Source organism: Labeo rohita, chromosome 15 (genome assembly GCF_022985175.1).
Source record: "Labeo rohita strain BAU-BD-2019 chromosome 15, IGBB_LRoh.1.0, whole genome shotgun sequence".
In the NCBI taxonomy this organism is placed as follows: Eukaryota; Metazoa; Chordata; class Actinopteri; order Cypriniformes; family Cyprinidae; genus Labeo; species Labeo rohita.
Window position 1 is genome coordinate 16671042 of NC_066883.1, and position 23945 is coordinate 16694986.

The following is a 23945-nucleotide window of genomic DNA, read 5'->3' on the forward strand; positions in this document are numbered from 1 at the left end:
TTAAATGACGTCAGTGTTTGACTTTCACAAGATCGTCATACCGCAGTACAGACACACAGGCTGACTATGCGGCGACAGAACCGCTGAGCAATCCGTCAAACTGTAATATTTCCTCAAATGATGGATTTTTTGAAGCTGGATATGAATATTCACCCAACCTCTGGATGCGAGCATGCGTATTTTTCATAACACTACTTGTTTTGTTTTTTCAAATAGCATATTTTGATAATTTACATTGTGTGTGGGGGTCAGGTTTGCGTAACTTGTGGATACCAAATGTCACTTTAAGAGAAGCAAAAATTAAATCAAGAGTCTGTGCTTATGTGTGTGTGTGTGTGTGTGTGTGTGTGTGTGTGTGTGTACTTGTTTTTGCTACATAGTGGGGACCAAATATTCCTACAAGGATAGTAAAACCTTAAGTTTTTGACATTGTGGGAACTGGTCTGCGGTCCCCACAATGTTAAAAAATGATTAAAAATAGTAAATGATGTTTATCTGAAAGTGTAACGATCAGTTATGGCGTTATAAATAAATGGCGTTACTAACGGCATTATTTTTTCAGTAACGAGTAATCAAAAGAATTACTGTTTCCTACGTTACCAACGCCGTTACCATTACTGCCAATAACATACGGCGTTACTATCATTGATTATAATAATATTTTTATTTTATTTTTCAGTTCATCTGAATGGATGCGCAGCGTACCTGTATTTGACGAGCTGTAAACTCTAGTGTGAAGGCACACGACTAGCCGTCACTTTGTCTCACACACCCAAAGAAACATACAGAGCGACAGAGTCTTATACCATGCAGAACTGACGCGCTACGTGTAAACGATATTCTTTGTTGTATTTTCCTGTCAAAACAACGGAGCTCCTTTGGAGTACTTCAGCTTTAAAGAACCGCTGGTTTCTCCAGTAGTAGGCGGAACTAATGTGCAAACAGCAATCTCATTGGCTGGCGCTCACCTATTATCGTCCCTGTTTTGATTACAGCAAATCAGTTCGAGCGAACGCAGACAACGTGATTAATATTCATGAACCCAGCAGCTCATTAAACCTTAGTGTGTTTAATATTGTTATTAAGAGTAGAATTCGTGGTAGTAATAAGACGTTCATAGAAACACTAAATTACAGACAATATCACCACCAGTCCTAAGTTCAGTCAACATGACAAACATGCATTCATACATGGTTATTCTAATTACTAAAGTTCTAATGGCTAAAGTTGAATGCTAATTATAATTATAATATTATATCAGATATATATTAGTCTGTTGAGTAAACTAAAAATGTAATTAATTTCATTAAAATTTCATTCATTTAACATATTTAATATTGGGGTCATCCAAGTTATTTAATATATATATATATATATATATATATATATATATATATATATTTTTTTTTTTTTTTTTTTTTTTTTTTTTTTTTTAAAGCAACACAATAGTTACTTTCCCTGGTAATTAGTTACTTTTATAATGATGCAACTCTAACTAGTAACTATAACTAATTACTTTTCAAAGTAACATTCGCACATGCCCACAACAACATTAAAATAGTGTAGATTAGTGTACAATGTTTTATATTTATTTTATAGTTATATTAAATTAGATTTTTTTTTTTAAGTAACGCAATAGTTACTTTCCCTGGTAATTAGTTACTTTTATAATGATGTAACTCTGTTACTAACTCAGTTACTATTTGTGAGAAGTAACTAGTAACTATAACTAATTACTTTTCAAAGTAACATTCCCAACACTGCCCACAACAACATTAAAATAGTGTAGATTAGTGTACAATGTTTTATATTTATTTTATAGTTATATTAAATTAGTTTTTTTTTTTTAAGTAACGCAGTAGTTACTTTGCCTAGTAATTAGTTATTTTTATAATGATGTAACTCAGTTACTAACTATTTGTGAGAAGTAACTAGTAACTATAACTAATTACTTTTTTAAAGGTACGTGCCCAACACTGATTATAATATTATATCAGATATTTAATATTAGTCTGGTGAGTAAACTAAAAATGTAATTAATTTCATTAAAATTTCATTCATTTAACATGTTTAATATTGGGGTCATCCAAGTTATTTAATATATTTAATTTTTTTATTTTTTTTAAAAAGCAACACAATAGTTACTTTCCCTGGTAATTAGTTACTTTTATAATGATGTAACTAATTTACTAACTCAGTTACTATTTGTGAGAAGTAACTAGTAACTATAACTAATTACCTGTTTAAAGGTACGTGCCCAACACTGATTATAATATTATATCAGATATTTAATATTAGTCTGGTGAGTAAACTAAAAATGTAATTAATTTCATTAAAATTTCATTCATTTAACATATTTAATATTGGGGTCATCCAAGTTATTTAATATATTTAATTTTTTTTTTTTTTTTTTTTTTTTTTTAAAGCAACACAATAGTTACTTTCCCTGGTAATTAGTTACTTTTATAATGATGTAACTCTGTTACTAACTCAGTTACTATTTGTGAGAAGTAACTAGTAACTATAACTAATTACTTTTCAAAGTAACATTCGCAACACTGCCCACAACAACATTAAAATAGTGTAGATTAGTGTACAATGTTTTATATTTATTTTATAGTTATATTAAATTAGATTTTTTTTTTAAGTAACGCAGTAGTTACTTTGCCTGGTAATTAGTTACTTTTATAATGATGTAACTCAGTTACTAACTCAGTTACTATTTGTGAGAAGTAACTAGTAACTATAACTAATTACTTTTTTAAAGGTACGTGCCCAACACTGGTAACGATGCAAACGTTTTCTGTAAGGGTTAGGTTTAGGGTTAGGGTTGGGTTAGGGGATAGACAATATCGTTTGGTCAGTATAAAATCTATAGAAGTCTATGGAAAGTCCCCACAATTCACAAAAACAAACATGAGTGTGTATGTGTGTGTGGGAACCGTCTACTAAAAGTGTAGGTAAATGTATCAAGCATCTTCTAAATGACATTTCACATGATAAAAGACAAATTAACTGAAGGTATTGTCAGATACCACATAAAATGACCACTTCATTAAAAAAAAAGTATGCCTTTTAAAATTAAAAAATAGTTGCTTCTAAAAATGAGTTGCCTTTGTGCAATTAAAATCAATTTAAAAAGCCAATACAATGACTGACTAAAATGTTATCTTGATTTCTGACTAAATATTTGGTATATTGACTAGTATGCACTGTAGACTATATATTTAGATGTCTTAAAGGGATAGCTCACCCAAAAATGAAAATCACCCAATGATTTACTCACCCTCAAGCCATCCTAGGTGTGTATGACTTCTTCTTCTTTCAGATGAATATAATCCGAGTTATATAAACAAAAATGATAATGATAAACAATTTTCATTTTTGGGTGAACTATCCCTTTAAAATATATCATCACTCTAGATAAAAATTAAGAGAAATGAAAATGAATAGCAATTCTATCTTTAAAAATCTATATGCAAATATATTCCAGCATTTTGAAGCCATTACTATCAAAAATAGTCCTTAATCAAATCATTAATAGAGATCCATCAACATCAAATAGTTTGTGAGAATACACAGATAGATTGTGTCACAGATGGTGCTAGGTTGAATATAATCTCAGAATATAATGTCACATGTTATTAATCAAATTTATAGTCATTTATCTTACTCACTTTTGACTTTCCGCACAAAAATGAGACAATATGATACAACATATGATGAGTTAGTCAAACTGTGGGTGCAGATCTTATAGCCTACTGTAGTTATTTGTTTCATTGGCTTTTTTTAATTGTTTGTTTGTTTAAAGGCATAGTTCACCCATTTGCTAAAAATGTATTCACTCTCAGGCCATGCAAGTTGGTGAGTAGGCAAGTTTGTTTCTTCATCAGAATAGATTTGGAAAGATTTAGCATTACATCACTTGCTTAACAAAGGTTCCTCTGCAGTGAATGGGTGCCGTCAGAATGAGAGTCCAAACAGCTGATAAAAACATTACAATAATCCACAAGTAATCCACACAACTCCAGTCCATCAATTAACAAAATCTTGTAAAGGGAAAAGCTGTGTTTTTGTAAGAAACAAATATATCAGTGAGTCATTTTAACTTCAAATGAGTCCATCCATATTGCTTTCTCAAGAAAAATCATCTCGTCTGAATCAGGAAAGAAATATGCACAGATGATGCATTGTTTACAAGTGAAAAGAGTCCAAAACAGTTCTAAACATGTCTGTGGATTTTGATGTGAGAGGACAACAGTGGATGGACTTTTTCACTGGAAGAAACGTTGTTATTGATTATGAACTGGTATTTTAGCCGAAAAGGACAGTCTTTCACTAGTTGCATTCCCAAAGTCATCTTGAATGTTATATTTTAATACAACTTAAATATAAACTTCATAAATTGATGCTGATTTTTCTAAAATGTGTTTTTAATTTTTTAATCACCTTTATAATGATAATTTTTCCTTTTGGTTGGAACTTTGTTTATATTATTATAGTTTTCTTCCTATTGATGCAGCATTGCAACATGAAATTAGAGTTATTTGATTTCAAGGAAAGAAAAAAATTATAAATAGGTTGCTTTTAGAAGGTGACCTATTTTCTAATTAGTGATTTTTTTTTTTTTTTTTGTATAATTTCATTGGTTTTCATAAACACCTTGAGGAGCTATAGTTGGGTTGGGTTGATATTTGTGGTAATATACTTGAGTCACACACAAATTTCAACATTCAGTATGCAAATCACAACAACGGTAACAACTCAGTTTTACTTCATTCAATTTATTTGCACATTTTGTTGTGCTACTGACACAAGACAACAAATAAAATTGGCAAATAAAAAAACAACAACAGTAAAAAAAAAAGTAATTGCATAATTTATTCATGTCACAATGCACCCTGGGAGTCAACGAGTAACTATCCACCTTATTTTTCAATGCGGAAGTAAGCTGTTTTCTGGTAATGTGTTACACGTCCAGTTCATAATCTGCCATAGGGAAATAACGAGAAGAATATCGAAGTGCAGTACACGGTAAAACAGTCTGCACTACAAACCAGTGTGTTCATAATTAAAATAATACATTAAAATAGACACACCGGTTTGCAATATCAAGCAGCAAAACAAGCTTTTTGTGCAGCTGGAAGTAGATGAGACCGGAAGCCAGACACAAAAAATTACAAATGGCTACACCCACTCTTATGGGAAAAATAAGGTGGATAGAACGGGTACAGTTGGTGCACTTTTAGCTTTTTCCGTTGCCACATCAATACTAAAGCGACTGAAAAGAAGTGATTTTTCATATGACATTTCCTTTACTTATCTACTAAAATGTTAATAATTATTAACATCCATAAGTAGGTCATATTTGCCACAATTACCTCATAAACACAAGAAGCTTTTCTGTTTCAACTGTACCCATGTACGGTTGAGAAACCCATCTGAATTGCTGTAAAGCTGCCTAATTCATTGCAAATGTAAAATAACTTTAAAAATGGGAATTCAACAGTTTTTATTTCATTCAGTATTTTTTATTATTTGTTTTAGTTAAATTAGTTAATTTGTAAAACATTGTACAGTAATGGATTTAATATTTACAGCGATTCAATATTTAATTTCAGTTCATTATTTTAATAGTAACAGTTGAAAAGTTGAGTACAGTAAACAGTGAAACAGTAAAAAACACTGAACATTTAGTTCACTGAACAGTGAACAATAATAAAGCAGATCAAATGCAAACAATAACCTAATAAAAATAATAACTAAATGATACACTGTGTCTCAACTGTACCCCGCTGACCACCTCAGACATTTCTCTAGATTTTGATGACTTTGCATTACACAAAGTCATGCAATATGCCAATTTTTAGAGCACAGTTTTAGTTAATAGAACTCTTGTGTAGGTAAACTATACTAAGCATTTGTCAGTACAACATGCTATAACTATTTCACCTAGGGTTTTTTTTAAGGCAATCGGTTTGCATGCTTTTTTTTAAGTAAGCCGAACTAATTCGATTTTACGTGCAGCTTTTCACTTCACAAATTAATGGATTGACGTTATTGTGGATTATTGTGATGTTTTCATCAGCAGTTGAGAGTAACATTTCTCTGAGCAAAAGTGAATTTTGTACTATTTTCTCTAACCCCAAACACTGTAGCACCTCCTTGCTGGCCTCTGGTGGTCGCAAGACCTCGAGTGTTCGTAAGGTTGTAACATGGCAGCGCTAGGACCCTGAGGTCCGCCGCACTCTGGAGCTGTCAGCGGTCCCTCGTGCCGGAGCAGCGCACCTACTCCGCCAGACTCCTGATCAATCATTTGTATGCAAGTGTCCATCCGAAGGGTCAGTCTGGAGATGGCTGCGAATCGGGTGGGGAGGCGTTATAACAATAAGATCCACTCACCGAACCGAGGTACCAGCCGGGAAGCTGGACTGAGCGTGCAGAAGAGACAAGCACGAGTCACCGTAAAATATAACAGAAAGGAACTCCAAAGGCGCCTGGATGTGGAAAAGTGGATAGATTGTGGACTTGACGAGCTGTATTTGGGAAGGGTGAGTCCTCTTGTAAACCAAGAATAAAATTACACGAGTAGAATAAAATGTGATAAATAAAATATAAATGGAATATGAAGAATTTTCATATAATTTCTGTGATTTTTTTTAATGACCTGGCAGCAGCAAAGGCGTTGCTGATAAATCACTTCTTGATTGCTGATAATATGTCTACGCTGTCAGGAGAAATAATTATTTGGTAAGACGCAATAATAGGCTATTTAATAATGATTGAAGTTTCTATAAGCGGGAGTTAGATTTAAAATATCACTATCCACGTGGAAATGTGCACCTAATAGTCTACGTGTTCCAATTGTGAAGCAGGTGTCACACCATTTGAATAAAATGGAATGTAAATTGTCTGATGGCAAAGATGGTAAAATGCTATAAAGGATTTTCATTCCTCAAGTAAGTTTCGAAATAATGTTTGACTGAGTCCCTTTTCATGTGCAAATCAGTGATTATTCCCCACGTTTATTCATAAAGGGCGTGAACCTTTTATTGGGGCATTCCACGAAACCACAGCCTATTGTGTCCTTCATGAATATATATGTAAACAATGACAACTGATACCAACATTTACTGTGTTATTATAGGCGGTTTTATATATATATATATATATATAATTTTCATTTTATAGCACTGCATTCTATATATTTTTTCTGTATTTATGTAGGCTATATATACGTGTGTTTGTGTATTATACAAGCTAGCAAGCTAGTATTTGTATTTATACTCTCTCCCTCTCTTTTCCTATATATATCGCTTACATGACCATCATTGCTCCTCCTTACTAAAATAATATATAATGTAAATATTTTGACAACCGTACAGGATGTGAATTCAGTACTATTTTTTAATTATTACTTTCTTCTCTTTTGTTTCCATCAGTAGGGTGAAAAATCACTATTAAATTCTTTAAAATCTTGTCATAAAACAAGGGTAGTCATGCCTAAATTAACTATGTAATTTTTCTTGGTGAATTTTTATTTAAAGGGATAGTTCACCCGAAAGTGAAAACTCATGTCGTTCCAAACCCATAAGACCTTTGTTCATCTTCAGAACACAATTTAAGATATTTTTGATTAAATCCGAGTATCTTATATCTTAATTTGTGATAAATTACGGTTTTGGACTGACATGAGGGTGAGTAATTAATGACGAATTTTCATTTCGGGGTGCACTATATTTTTAAGACCACAAAAGTAAGATTTTTACCTCACACTTTGACATGGGATTTGCATCTTTAATTTGTCTTTATAGTTTAATTTTGCTGATTTAGCACACATAGTTAGCCAACCTAAGTAGCCAGGCTACTTGTCCTGTTCTCCTTGGAGGCTTGAACAACTAGACATGCCCAAGACAAGTTAACATGTCTGATATGCAGAAAAGTAACAATTTATATCTAATTAGCTCACATTCCTGTATCTTGGGGTATTTTAGGACAAAGGGGAATTTCCCATAAGCAACAAATCAGAGGGGCGATCTTAAATGTTTAAAGATGCGGTCAAGACTTGTTGTTGCATTTGCTGCCTTACATGGAGAGATGCCAGAAGGCATCTGGAAAACAGTAAACATTTACAGTCACTGGGGTTTGTGATGGTGGACGTGTGGATAGAGATGCTTGAGCTCTGACACTGGAAGGCGCTTATGAAATTTTGTAGGGTACTGCGGGGTGTTGCAGCACATTTAGTTTCAACATCTATAATCAGTGGTTTTAAGCAGTATGTTTCACATCCTGTGTATTTCCCAATTTGCCTGCTACTAATTAAAGTAGCATATTTTAATCTCTCTCTTTTTTTGTCATGTAAATCTTCTTTTTTATTTTTAAATTGGGTCTAGGGTCTTAAATTATACACTGAAATAAGAAACAGCATTGAATAAAAATGACATTTATGTGACAAACATGAAGTAGAATGTTGTAAAACTCACTCTAATAATCTGTTTTATTTAAAACTTCAAATAATAATTTTTCTTTTTTTAATTTGTTTAAATGCACCATAAAAAGTACACACTAGCATGCCATTATATCACACAATCTCAGAGAAAAAAGGTACAAAAGCTGTCACTGGGATATTATCTTTTAAAAGGTACATCTTTGTATGTTATTTACTCCTAAAGGGTATATAATAGTAGCTAGAAGGTATGTATTTGCGCCTAAAGTGTACATATTTTAAAGTGGTACCTTCTGAAAGGGTACCACCCCAGTTACAACTTTTACTGTTTTTTAAGAATACATGATGACTAGAACGAATCCCACCAGTCATCTTTATGATGTGATGCTGGTGCTAAAAAGAAACAGCCCCCACTGAGGCTGTAATCAGATCCCCCCCTTCATTTCCTGTCGGCAGCAGGCTCAACTACGTCCTGCTCTTATGGTCCTGAGATTGATTGATGGTATATTTGTCTCATGGGGTGTTTCTTATGTGAGGGGGATGGGGGCTGTAGACATGAAGACCCCATATGTCACTGTATCACACAAAGAAAGCCTTCCTGAAACTGTCCTCCGCCCCCATCCCGCAAAACGACTACCCGCTACAAATTGGTCCACGGACAGGGCATCCCAAGCCCCATTAAGCAGGACCATTAGTCCTCTGCTCTATCAAAGACCAGAACAAAAATTTACAGATACTTTACTCACCCCCTTGTCATCCAAGGTGTTCGTGTCTTTCTTTCTTCAGTCGATAAGAATTATCTCCATATAATGGACTTCTATGGTGCCCCCAAGTTTGAACTTCCAAAATGCAGTTTAAATGCAGCTTCACATGGTTCTAAACAATCCCAGCTGAGGAAGAAGGGTCTTATCTAGCAAAACGGTCATTTTTGAAACAAATTGACAATTTATATACTTTTTAACCTCAAACGCCCGGCTTGTCTAAGTCTGCGTGAACTTCAAGACAGTTAGGGTATGTCAAAAAACTCCCATCTCATTTTCTTCCCCAACTTCAAAATCATCCTACATCACTGCAGAAGTACCGACCCAATGTTTAAGAAGTAAACAGACACAGAAGATCAAACACCCTTTACAAAAAAATGGTAAAACAGCAATGTAGGACGATTTTGACGTTGAAGAAGAAAACGAGACGGGAGTTTTTCAACGTACCCTAACTGTATTGACCCGACTACACATGCGCATTGCAGAGACGAGATGAGCATTCAAGGTTAAAAAGTATATAGATTGTCAGTTTGTTTCTTGTTTTCTCTAGATAAGACCCTTCTTCCTCAGCTGCGATCATTTATAGCCCTTTGAAGCTGCATTTAAACTGCATTTTGGAAGTTCAAACTTGGGGGCACCACTGAAGTCCACTATATGGAGAAACTACCTGTAATGTTTTCCTCAAAAAACATAATTTCTTATTGACTGAAGAAAGAAAGACATGAACATCTTATTGATTGAAGAAAGAAAGGGGGTGAGTAAATTATCAGTACAATTTCATTCTGGAAGTGGACTTCTCCTTTAATAAAAAAGCCTAGATTAGAGTCCCGTAGTGGTCAGATTCATGTTTATTTGTAGTCCAGAGGCCGGTTTACCTAGAGTCACAACACTTTGTATCAGAGAGGTGACATATCCAATTTGTAATCCAAAAATGAGTAATAGTTAACAGCAGTTGTTCTAAACTGAGCTAAAATGAGTCTTTCCTGATAGAGTTATGGATAAAACAAAGCTAAATACTATAAACAGGCTGATAAAAGAAAAAAAAAAAACTTTTCACATGTATTGTTGTTGATGTCAGAGGTTATGTATTCACTCATATTTTGTGGTATTTTGATGCAAATGAATCTGTCGTTTGGTATAGGATAGCCAAATTAGGCACATGCTAACATGGTCGTGTACTTTGAAATGGAAGGTAAAAGAAAACCCAGACTGAATTAAATACTGGTTGGAACCATGTTGGGTCGCCGTTTGATCTAAGTACAGTTGAGAAGTTTAGCATTAGCTAGCAAGCATTAGCTGGAATTTATTGTGGTATTCATAATAAAGGACACAAATGTTACACATTAAATGCATACACTGTAAAAAAACAAAAAACACAATTTGTTAAGTCAGCTTAAAATATTTTGTTACCCTGCTGCCTTAAAAATTTTAAGTTCAGTCAACTCAAATAAGTTTAGTCAACTTGAAATTTTAAGTTGTACTAAGTGACAACTTAGATATTTTTGTTTGTTAAACTTAAAAGCTGGGTAAGTAACCCAGCTGCCTTAAAATTTTAAGGTAAATCAACTCAAATATGTAAGTTGTCACTTAGTACAACTTAACATTTCAAGTTGAATAAACTTTTTTTTTTTAGTTGACTGAACTTAAAATTTTAAGGCAGCCGGGTAACAAATTATTTTAAGTTGACTCAACAAACAGTGTAGGATGCATTTTTTACATTTTGCTGTACATTATCAGTTTAGTTTGAGAAGTGGTAATGCGGTAACATCTGCGTTTTTATGCTAGCTCCATTCCCATGGGAATGATGATCAGAAACTGATTGCACCTGGATGTATTCAACCAAAGTGCTTATATCAGCACTGCAAGGAGCAAAAAGCAAAACAGCAGATGTAAGAAACTTAGATCCATGTTTGGAATGTTTATAAACAATATTACATTTCAGAGTTGACCTGCAGCTGGGTTCTTGTTCCTAATATGGTCAGCTTGCAAAGAGGTCACTAATAACCACAGGCCGCATTAAATCATGTATTCTGGATGCACAAATATTTGAAGAATAACATACTTGTTTCTTGTGGAAAAAGTTTTTTTATTTTTTTTGCGCATTAAATAAATGATAACAATTCCATCAAAGGCATGTAATGTAATTAGTTGGGTTAAACCATGTCAGCCTGTGTTATGCACTTTTGCCTTTAATGTGGAATGGCGTACCATTACATAACAGTTTATGGAGTCCCAGAGGCAGATGATGCACAAATGATCTGACATTTTACTCTGGTTGGATTGAGTTGATGTGAGAGGCGCTGAAATGCTACTGTAGCACTCCATCAGAGATTATCTATAGCACTTAAAAGGATAGTTCACACATAAATTTTAATTCTGTCATTGATTACTCACCAACTTGTCGTTCCAAACCCGTAAGACCTTCGTTCATCTTCAGAACACAAATTAAGATATTTTTGATGAAATCCGAAAGCTTTCTGACCCTGCATAGACAGCAATGCAACTGAGATGTTCCCAGGCCCATAAACGTAGTAAGGAAATCTGTGAAACAGTCCATGTGACATCAGTGATCCAACCATAATTTTACAAAGCTACGAGAATACTTTCTGTGTGCAAAGAAAGCAAAAATAACGACTTTAATAAATAATTCTTCTCCTCCAAATCATGTCTTCCGGCATTTGTGTTCTGAAGATGAACGTCTTACGGGTTTCGACCGACCTGAGGGTGAGTAGTTAATGACAGAGTTTTCATTTTTGGGTGAACTATCCCTTTAAGATTAGTGAATGCAGTATTATTTGTAGTTTATCATGAAAAATAAACTACAGAAGTTTTAAGTCTATGGTGCTTAACCTTTGTGATTCCAAGGCCCCACACTGCCCGCAACAATATTTGAAGGCCCCATGAATTTTCCATGAATATTAAGAATAAGAATTAAAAAAACATTTTTTTTTTACTCACAAGATAAAATATTTTAGTGCTAGAAAAATGTATATATGTTATAAAAATGCCCTTGTTTTTTAAAATAATTTTATAATATTATAAAAATAAATATGGTAACACTTTACTGTAGGCAACAATTCTCACGATTAACAAGTTACTTATTGGCATGCCTATTATTATCAATTTGGCTGTTTATTAGTATAAAAAAATATAAAGCACCTATTCTGCATGAGTTTTTTTTACATCCCTAATACTAAGCAATACCTGAACTTAACAACTACCTTACTAACTATTAATAAGCAGCAAATTAGAAGTTTATTGAGGTAAAAGCCATAGTTAATGGTTTGTTAATAGCAAGAACTGTACCTTAAAATAAAGTGTGACCAAATACAGTATTATAAGTTTTATTTTATTTTTTAATCATTGTTTTAATATAATGATTTTTACATGACTTTTCCTTGTCTAGAAATCACACTTTTATTAAAATTAGGCTACCTCATCGTTTCATAGACTTGATCTTTAGTTGTTTTAGCTTATTCTAATGCTTGGGTTTATTTGAAATCATTTTAAAGGGATACACCCAAAAAAATACATTTCTGTCATTTACTCACCCTGAATTTGTTCCAAAATTGTATTTTATGAAGAGTGATGGTAACCAAACAGTTGCTGTTAGCCATTGATATCTATAGTATAGAAAAAATACTATGGAAGTCAATGGCTACCAGCAACTGGTTGTTATCATTCTTCAAAATATCTTCTTTTGCTTATAATAGAACTCATACAAGTTTGAAACAACATAGGGGTGAGTAAATGATGTCAAAAATTTTCTTTTTGGGTGAACTATCCCTATGAGTCATCCTGAGTTCCCCTTGGGAAATTTGCAGAGGCCCTCTAGTGGGCCCTGGCTCCATGGTCAAGAACAAGTGTTTTTTAAGTGTTATGTAGTTACTGGGATGTTCTTGGTGGTAGCTAGGTGTTGGCTTCCCTGTTTAAAAAACAAAACAAAACAAAACAAAAAAACAGAATATGCTGGTTATAGGTATGTTTTGAAGCATGGCAGGTGGTTTGAGCTGGTCCTTAGTTGGTCATGAGCTAGTTTAAGCTGGTCCTGAGCTGGTTATAAGTTGGTTAAGAGTCAGTTTAAACTGGTCAGGTGCTGGTCTTAAGCAACTAGCTCAGGTTTAAGACCAACCAAAGACCAGATTAAACCAGCTCAAACCAGCTGCTACTTCAGAACATACATAATCAGCATATGCTGGTTTTTCAACAGGGTTATGGTGCAAAGTCTTAAGAGTCTTAAGAACTAGCTAGTCTGACCAACCAGCAGTAATTCAATGAGTAATTCAAAGTAAGTCAATGAGTAATCAGTCTTTTAGGATTCAGATTTTTTTCTTTTCTTTTCTTTTTTTGTAACTAATAAAAAAAAATAAGATAACTAACTTGTAAAACGTGGTTTATGCAACTGGTCAGTAATCTTTAGATATGGTTTGGGTCCCATCTTTAATTCAACTGGTAGTTCACCTAAAAATAGAAATTCTGTCATCATATTCTTACCCTCATATTGTTCCAAATCTTTCTTACATCTTTGAAACAGAATGTACAACTGTTTTTGTCCATACAATGAAAGTCAGTGGGGTCCAAAATGACATTAAACCCCACTGACTTTCATTGCATGGACAAAACTGTAGCTCATACAGAACAAGTTATATGTAAGTTTAATACATGTGGTTTGTTAAAATCCCAAGCACTAGGAATGAGCAATAACAATTATCACGTTTGCCGTAGCAAAACACCAGTGATACATTTAAAAAAAGACTTGACTTACTTGTCAGACTACTTGTCTTGACACACAATGTTTGGAAATACTGTTTCATGAGTTTTAGTTACATTCTCAGTCAAATACTTGTAAAAGGCCACAGGAGATGGACATTTGAATTAGGGTCACTGCTGTTGATAAGACATGGAAATTCAGAAGAAAAGAATCAGCCCAACTCAAAGACTGCAGGAAGCAAAAAACACACTCTTATCCATTAGCTACTGGCCTGGAATTAATAGAGACTGAATCACAGCCCAGGGGGACTGGATGATGCTAAACCAGTTGGAGTGATTCACTCAGCACTCATGCATGCAGTAAAAGGTGAAAGAACTCATGTTTCATCAGAGTTTTTGGGGAATTACTACAGAGACAAGCCAAAATGTGTCACACGCTTTAAATAAACCATGACCAACCAAAATCGCCATGAATATTTACAAATAAATTCTCAAGATATTTTAATAAGGAATTGCTGTGGGAAACAATAATTGGAGCACTCGTTTTCAGCTTTCCATTGATTCTTCTCTGCTTTGGAACCAATCGAAAGCAAAGGCACAAACTTTCAGTTACTGAGGGTTTGCTCTGTACTTTCAGCATGTGAAGGGTTATGTTTGTTTCACAGCATTTCAGTGGCATTTGGAGTTAAAAGAAAGGTCACTGATGCCCTGGTAGGGCTTTCAGCTTGGATCTTTCTCTTACTGACCTTTCAACAGTGGTGTTAGTTTCAGGATTTTGAAAGTTCTCCCACGCCAACCCTGTTCCCTGTTGTTATCTATAACCTTATCAGGAAACACTCTGGCTTGCATGACCAGCTCTTAACCTGCTATGTGGATATAAACACCATACTGGTGACAGTTTAGAGCTTTGTCTATACTATGTTGTGAGTTAGTTTTGGTCATACCAGATCTGTTCAGTTTGAATTTAATCTTAGTTTTGTTTTTTTCATAATACAAATCAATGAATGCAAAAGTTCATCCAAGGAATAGGTGACCCAAAAATGAAAATTTGCTAATCCAAGATGTAGATGAGTTTCTATTTGTCATCGCTTGCTCACCAATCGATCCTCTGCAGTGAATGGGTGCCGTCAGAATGAGAATCCATCCTGATATAAACATCACAATAATCCACAAGTAATCCACATAACTCCAGTCCATCAGTTAATGTCAAATGAAGTGAAAAGCTGTGTGTTTTTAAGGTGTTTTTAACTTCAAAACATTTCTTCCACCAAAATGCATGTCCTTTATCCATAATATAAAGTCATCTAGTCTGAATCAGAAGAGAAAAATGCAAATATGTTGGAGGATTTTGGTGTGAAAGGATGAATATTATGGATTATTTTGTGTTAAAGTGACAGTTTAGAAATCTCAAAATGTGTTCTGATGAAGAAATAAACTCAGCTACATTTTAGATGAGGATGAGTACATTATCAGCTAAGTTTTTTTAAAGGAGAAGTCCACTTCCAGAACAACAATTTACAAATAATTTACTCACCCCCTTGTTCACGTCTTTCTCTCTTCAGTCATAAAGAAATTATGGTTTTTAAGGAAAACAAAGCAGTATTTTTCTCCAAATAACGGACTTCATTCGTGCACCCGATTTTGAACTTCCAAAATGCAGTTTAATTGCAGCTTCAAAGGGCCCTAAACAACCCCAGCCGAGGAATAATGGTCTTATCTAGTGAAACGTTCGGTCATTTTTTTCGAAAACTTAAAATTTGTATACTTTTTAAGCACCAAAGCTCGTGTAACACTAGCTCTGGGATGCACGTCCACGACGCTACGTACTATAGAATCACACCAAAAGGTCACGCTACACAAGCTTTTGTGCTTAAAAAGTATACAAATTTAAATTTTTCAAAAAAAATAGCTGATAATTTCACTAGATAACACCCTTCTTCCTCAGCTGGGATCGTTTAGAGCCCTTTGAAGCTGCATTTAAACTGCATTTTGAAAGTTCAAAATCAGAGGCACCATTGAAGTCCATTATATGGAGAAAAATCCTGAAATGCTTTCCTTAAAAACCATAATTTCTATTCAGCGCCAATAGCCTTGCGGTTAGCGCCGACATATAGTGCGATTGCGCTGCTGGTGACCTGAGTTCAAATCCTGGCTTGTGGTCCTTTCCCGATCCCACCCACTTCGCTTCCCGTCCAACTACACTGTCCTCTCTAAATAACGCCAAAAAAAAAATATATATATATATATATTTCTTTACGACTGAAGACAGAAAGACATGAACATCTTGGATGAAAAGGGGGTGAGTAAATTATTTGTAAATTGTTGTTCTGGAAGTGGACTTCTCCTTTAAATAAAATGTTTGTTGTGTTTTTTCCTGACCTGTTTGATGTTCTGTCTTCTGTGAGAAAAAAAGAATTGTACTTGTCAGACTTTTCCAAAAACAAAGGTCATCAAGGGGTCAGTTAAACTGTCAGATTTGCATATATTGAAAGAAAATATGCAGTTTCATGCTGCTTTGCTGGTGGGTGGCAGGTTTCAACCCTGTTTTGTTTTTGTAAATGATTTACTGGAATCTGGAAAATTGACCTTGGCTTATTTTTGAAGGCAGCAAGCCACAATAGAAAGGGAAGTGAAAATTAAATCATTTTCAAAACACTGAGGTGCACACCATAAATAATGGATTGTGTTTTTCAGGTACACCATTTCCTATTAGAGGAAATGATTTTTCCACTGCAGTTAAGGTTTTAAAATGTACTGTAAATAAGTAGTCTGGTTTATCTGGAGGTGTATTTGAGAGGGTTTGAATAAAATGGAAAGGCGGGACTTGTTAATTCCCACACAATAGATTAGTGCTGAGTGACAGCTGTCTGGCCTAGATTGACAGCTGCTGAATAGAGCAGGGGACAATAGTGTGATTTAAGATCTATAAGGCTGTGTGAACCTGCATGCTATGCCACCCACTGATTTTGTCACTGTTTTCATTTAGTATGACTTCTAACATTTAGAGACAGCTTAGCAGGGGATTCATTGATTTATGTGATGGGCAGTCAAGTGAGAATACATCTGAATGTGCATATTTAATGCAACTCTTCCTTTTAGAAGAGTTCTTTTATTAAGCCCTAGATTAAGTATAATTGTTCTCTAACGCTCTGTGCGCAGTATTTATTAATTAATGCATTCATGATGTACTCATATTTTAGCATGCTTTTTTGTATGTATGCATTTATTTATTTATTTTTACCAGTAATGAGCGGATAAAGATCCAGAAGTAAATTTTGAAATATGTGACATCATACTCTTTTGACTTAAGAAAAAAAAAAACATAATATATACACTACCAGTCAAAAGTTTTTGAACAGTAAGACAAAAACAGTACAGTACTATTTAAAATAACTTTTCTATTTAAATATATTTAAAAATGTAATTTTAGCATCATTACTCCAGTCACATGATCCTTCAGAAATCAGTCTAATATTCTGATTTGCTGCTCAAAAAACATTTATTATTATTATGTTGAAAACAGATGAGTAGAATTTTTTCAGGTTTCACTGATGAATGGAAAGTTCAGAAGAACAGAATTTATCTGAAAAATAAATCTTTTGTAACATTATAAATGTCTTTATCATCACATTTGATCAATTTAAAGTATCCTTGCTAAATAAAAGAATTCATTTTTATAATCTGCCCCCCTTTTGGAGGAGATAATAATAAAAAATAAAAAAATGATAATAATAATATTAATAATAATAATAAATGTTTTTTTGAATTGCAAATCAATTCTACAGGATCATGTGACACTGAAGATTGGAGTAATGATACTGAAAATTCAGCTTTGAAATCACAGAAATAAATTACATTTTAAAATATATTCAAATAGTTATTTTAGATAGTAATAATATAAAAGTTTTACTGTTTTTGCTGTACTTCGGATCTAATAAATGCAGGCTTGGTGAGCAGAAGAGACTTCTTTAAAAAACATAAAAAATGTTACTGTTCAAAAACTTTTGACTGGTAGTCTATTACATACATGTATAACAACATGTAGCAGCAAAATGCAAAACGTCTTGCATTTCTGGTCTTCAGCATTCAGGAATCTCACATAAGGAATACTACCCACAAATGTTCCCACTGTCACAACAGATTTAAATTTGAACTTTTAACATGCAAATTCACAGTTTATCAAGTGGTGCTTCATGCATCGCTACACTTGACAATAGACAGTGTCTGCAAAATTTCACAATTTAATTTGCATTCATTACTTAAAAAAAAATCTATATCAATTATGGAGAGAAGGGTGAGCGGTGGACTGAGCTGTTGGTTGCAGCACCGCTAGATGCTGCTAAAAGTTAAACACTGCACCTTTAAGACTGGTTTTGTGGTCCAGGGTCGCATTTGTTATTTTTTAATGAGTGCAGTTTCTGTGACATGATGAGGACTGAAAACTGAAAACTCGAAAATTTGATACATACATCTTTGACTTCCTTTCTTTTCTATGACAACTGGGTGTCAGAAACGGAAAGCTGCACAGCGCATTATGTACCGGAGTAACCTGGATATTTCTTGATTTACAGATGCGTCACCTACTCTCAGAAAGTGAAACTACATTTTCATTCATACCACTTTTCATGAAAAGGCCTTAAATATGACTGTTTTCTCCTCACAGGAAGATGATATGCCAGAGGAAGTGAACATTGACGAGCTACTAGATCTACAGAGTGATGAAGAAAGGACGAAGAAACTTAAGGTATGTGTATTCTGCAGCTACTAATGAAGAAACTCTATTGGTCACCAGTATGTGGTTTATTTAACCAGTTTGAAAGAACAGTTCACACAGTGAAACATATAAACTACTTTTATGAGCAATATCTTGTTTTAAATTTCTTATTTTGGTTTCGACACAAGGTTTTGGAACAAAATGAATAAATTTTAAAGGGGTCCTTTAAGACTTCAGTCAATAATCCGCCACTATTATGACTGGCTAGCGACATTGCATACAGGTGCATCTCAATAAATTAGAATGCTGTGGAAAAGTTCATTTCAGTAATTCAACTCAAATTGTGAAACTCATGTATTAAATTCAATGCACACAGACTGAAGTAGTTTAAGTCTTTGGTCCTTTTAATTGTGATGATTTTGGCTCTCAACAAATTAGAATACTTCATAAGACCAAAAAAAAAACATTTTTAGTGAATTGTTGGCCTTCTGGAAAGTATGTTCATTTACTGTATATGTACTCAATACTTGGTAGGGGCTCCTTTTGCTTTAATTACTGCCTCAGTCCGGCGTGGCATGGAGGTGATCAGTCTGTGGCACTGCTGAGGTGGTATGGAAGCCCAAGTTTCTTTGACAGTGGCCTTCAGGTCATCTGCATTGTTTGGTCTCTTGTTTCTCATTTTCCTCTTGACAATACCCTATAGATTCTCTATGGGGTTTAGGTCTGGTGAGTTTGCTGGCCAGTCAAGTACAGCAAAACCATGGTCATTTAACCAACTTTTGGTGCTTTTGGCAATGTGCCAAATCCTGTTGGAAAATGAAATCAGCATCTTTAAAAAGCTGGTCAGCAGAAAGGAAGCATGAAGTGCTCTAAAATTTCTTGGTAAACGTGTGCAGTGACTTTGGTTTTCCAAAAACACAGTGGACCAACACCAGCAGATGACATTGCACCCCAAATCATCACAGACTGTGGAAACTTAACACTGGACTTCAGCAACTTGGGCTATGAGCTTCTCCACCCTTCCTCCAGACTCTAGGACCTTGGTTTCCAAATGAAATACAAAACTTGCTCTCATCTGAAAAAGAAGTCTTCGGACCACTGAGCAACAGTCAATTTCTTCTTCTCCTTAGCCCAGGTAAGACGCCTCTGACGTTTTCTGTGGTTCAGCAGTGGCTTAACAAGAGGAATACGACAACTGTAGCCAAATTCCTTGACACGTCTGTGTGTGGTGGCTCTTGATGCCTTGACCCCAGCCTCAGTCCATTCCTTGTGAAGTTCACCCAAATTCTTGAATCGATTTTGCTTGACAAGCCTCTCAAGGCTGCGGTTCTCTCGGTTGGTTGTGCATCTTTTTCTTCCACACTTTTTCCTTCCACTCAACTTTCTGTTAACATGCTTGGATACAGCACTCTGTGAACAGCCAGCTTCTTTGGCAATGAATGTTTGTGTCTTACCCTCCTTGTGAAGGGTGTCAATGATTGTTTTCTGGACAACTGTCAGATCAGCAGTCTTCCCCATGATTGTGTAGCCTAGTGAACCAAACTGAGAGAACATTTTGAAGGCTCAGGAAACCTTTGCAGGTGAGTTGATTAGCTGATTGGCATGTCACCATATTCTAATTTGTTGAGATAGTGAATTGGTGGGTTTTTATTAAATGTGAGCCAAAATCATCACAAATAAAAGAACCAAAGACTTAAACTACTTCAGTCTGTGTGCATTGAATTTATTTAATACACAAGTTTTACATTCTTATTTATTGAGATGCACCTCTATATGGCCAAAAAAAGAAAGCAAATTTGATTTCTCATGTGATGATCTCTTTAATGAACTATTCCTTTAACTTGTAAGATCTCTTTGATAGCAAAAACAGAATCAAACCAGCATTAACCATCCAACCATCCAAATTAATTTTCAGCAGGGATAAGATCTGTCATGCTGTTTATTAAATCTCTTCATTTCTGTTTCTCATAGGACATCCTTCATACCTGCGGTAACAACACAGAAGTAAGTTTACCTACCGTTCACTCCCTTCTGCTGTTCATATGTTATCATTCTATTGCACAACAGGAAATAAACATGATATTTCATTTCAAACAAAGCTGTGTTGTCCATTTCTACACATAGTTTTAATGTTTTGTCTTTAACTAAATAACCCCCTGTAAATGTTTGAGTTTATTGTAGACATAAAAGTGATTCACTGCCACACTGCCGGAAATGGTGACTTACCATGTTAATGAATAGACAAAAATCTTTATCAAAACATGTTTGTATGAGATAATACCTAAAAAATTGGGGAAAAAAATGAAAATGTTTTTACAGAATGCTTAGCCAGATGATGTAGCTACAACAACCACCAGCAGGGGCTAAATGGGCTGTGCTAACCAGCTAAAACTTATACATCTGGACTACAACCATTGCATTGTCCTCTGCTGCCCTCTGTTGACAAACTTGAAGAAGTTGTGTTGTTTTCATTAAGATACTGCTGACACATTTCGTCATGTCTTTAAAGATTCTTCTGATGCTGATGTGCCTTTCTCCTCCTTTTTATCAGGTCTTCATCACAGAATTGGTGAATAAACTTCACGGTTTGCAGAAACAAGAAGATCTTCACAATAATGGGATTGAACATCCCCAGCTTCACATCTTCCCTGATCGCCAGGGCTCTCCTGACGCTGAAAGACACTGAGCAGCATCTCTTCAAACTTCAACAGCTTTTTAGTCTCCTGCATCAAAACCACTTCATATCAAGGCTCATCAGCACATATTGCTGTCTTTAATTTGTCAAGTAACAAAACAAAACAAGAAAAACCCTATAAAAATATTTATGTAAAAAGTGACTGACCACTGCATGGACCTGTGACAAGTTGTCTTTATTATTTTGAACATTTCAAAGATTTTAGATTTAAAGAATTATTTCTTCCTGATCTCTTAAAATTGCTTTCATTGATATAACACAGTCAGGTTTATTCGGTAATATAACATAATTATTGATTTAAAATTTTTTTTACATCACCTGAGAAATGGTTTTGACCTATGTGAAGGATATTTTTGTTTAGTTTTTTTAGATTATGCTGAACCCATGAATTTTTCACGAATGGACCAAAGATTTTTGGCAAGGTGTTTTTTTAGATCAAATCAGTTACGGTCATTCCCTGTTGTGTTATTTATGTCTGTGGTTAGATTTTGTAGGATTTAATTATTTTTCAAAAAAAAAGCTTGAATATCAGTGCTGAATTTAATATGCTTCATTAAAACTGACAGTTTAAGCTTTTTCCCAGTAGAAATGAAGGATTATGAGGTATTGTTAATATGTTTGCTGCTACTATATGAACTACTATGTTTAAACAAGACTTCACAAGGAAATCTTAAGTTTTCCTTTTCTAGCTCTGTATTTTAGTTTGTATAATGCTTTGCTATGTTTGTTTGTACAGTGACAGACTGCCAGCAATTTTTTCTTACCAAGCTTTTTTGTTATTAACTGTTTTCACTTGCTTGTTTCACTTGTTCATTTTATTTTGTATTTATATGATATGAAAATGAGCAAAATGTAATAACGGGCTATTTATCTTTTGGTATCCCCTAATTTTAAACTAAACAAAAACACTCAAGCTAAAGAACACATAAATAAATAAAGCTGTATATAGCCCGTTATATCTTTGTGGAATAAAATAATAATAAATCTACTGTATGTCTTCAGTTAATTACTGATCTACTCTTCAAGCTGCTTCTTCTTCTGAGCCAAAATTGAACACCTAAGTCCTCTTAGAGCTTTAAAGCTACAACCACCAAACTCGGGTCAGACCTCTAGGCTGGTCTGACTTGATGTGCCATATCTTTTCTAACTGATCCGACTTATGGTTTTTGTAAACCAGACTATCAAAACAGTCCAAAATCCCACAGATTTTCATTGAGGGGTGAAAACTCATGTACAGTAAGATATATGGTGCATTTAAGCTGTGTATTGCTATAGCAAAGCCTAACAGTTCGCTACTGAAAAAAAAAAAAAAAAACTGGTTGGGTGCTTTGGCTGGTCTCACAGGCTGGTTTTAAAGTGGGTTTCGCCACTTGTTAGCTAGTCAGGCTGGTCTTAGCCGGTCAAGTTGGGAGACCTGCTAAAAGACCAACCAAGCTACTTTCAGCTGCTTACTTTATTTTATTAATTAATTTATTTATTTTTTGCTAAATGAGCTGGTTTTAGTTGGGTTTTTGTGTGTGTGTGTGTGTGTGTGTTTTATTAAAGTTATTATGCTTTTTCACTTTTTGAACTTTAGTCAGTGTGTGGTGTGTATCTTTGGGCATAAAAAAGATCTACAAAGTTACAAATCTCAAAGTCCACTCCAAAAGGAGATATTTTGTTTTTAAAAAATCCCTTTTCAAGAGCTACAACGAACGGCTCCTTTGGACTACAACCTTTGTTTTCCACATGCAATGATGTCACAACGTGGTATATTAGAATATCATTAAATTAAATCCCGCCCACGGAAATTCTAATTGTTGGGGGGTGTGAAGGGACAAGGTGGTGGAATAGCCAAACTTTAGCGATGCAGCGCGGAGAACCGCTTCAACTAGCCGCAGCACGGCGGGTATAAACACAAGCATTGACTAGAGTGGCCGCCTCAGAGCTGCAATGCGCCGCAGACGTGTGCAGTACAGGGGGTCAAAACACATGCCGAAGCCGCGATCTACTCTGGTTGCCGTGTCGGAGCTGTAACGCGCTGCTGACGTGTGCAGTGTGTGGTAAGAGATTTATTCATCATACAGTGTAGATAACTTAACTTGTAACGTGTTTTTTAATATGCATAAACTTGCACTAGAATAGGCTACACTGTAAAAAACAATGTGTTGAGTCAACTTAAAATAATTTGTAACCTGGCTGCCTTCAAATTTTTAATTCAGTCAACTCAAAAAAAGTTTATTCAGCTTGAAATGTTAAATTATACTAAGTGACAACGTAGATATTTGAGTTGAATCAACTTAAAATTTTAAGGCAGCTGGGTTACTTACCCATCTGTTAAGTTTAGCAAACACAAATATCTAAGTAGTTACTTAGTACTTAGTACTTAGAACTTAACATTTTAAGTTGAATAAACTTATTTTAGTTGATTGAACTTACAATTTTAAGGCAGCAGGGTAACAAATTATTTTAAGCTGACTCAACAAATTGTGTTTTTTATTTTTTACAGTATAGGCTAATCAGTGATGATGTTCTTTGATAATGTTAAACTGCTTTTAGCCTTATGCTGGAGCTGGTTTCCGGCAATGAAACTAAGTATGTAAATAATTAAATACATTAGCATGATAATATCACGTATAA

At 34.5% G+C, this 23945-nt stretch overlaps 1 protein-coding gene across 1 annotated transcript; it reads left to right on the top strand.

Annotated features, from left to right (window-relative positions):
• Nucleotides 1–6182: 6182 nt before the first annotated feature.
• On the top strand, nt 6183–22314 carry ppp1r14ab (protein phosphatase 1, regulatory (inhibitor) subunit 14Ab). Its single transcript, XM_051128491.1, has 4 exons — nt 6183–6551; nt 18581–18661; nt 20603–20635; nt 21183–22314. The coding sequence occupies exons 1-4, from the start codon at nt 6321–6323 to the stop codon at nt 21315–21317; spliced, it is 480 nt and encodes a 159-aa protein (XP_050984448.1). The 5' UTR covers nt 6183–6320; the 3' UTR covers nt 21318–22314.
• Nucleotides 22315–23945: the final 1631 nt, after the last annotated feature.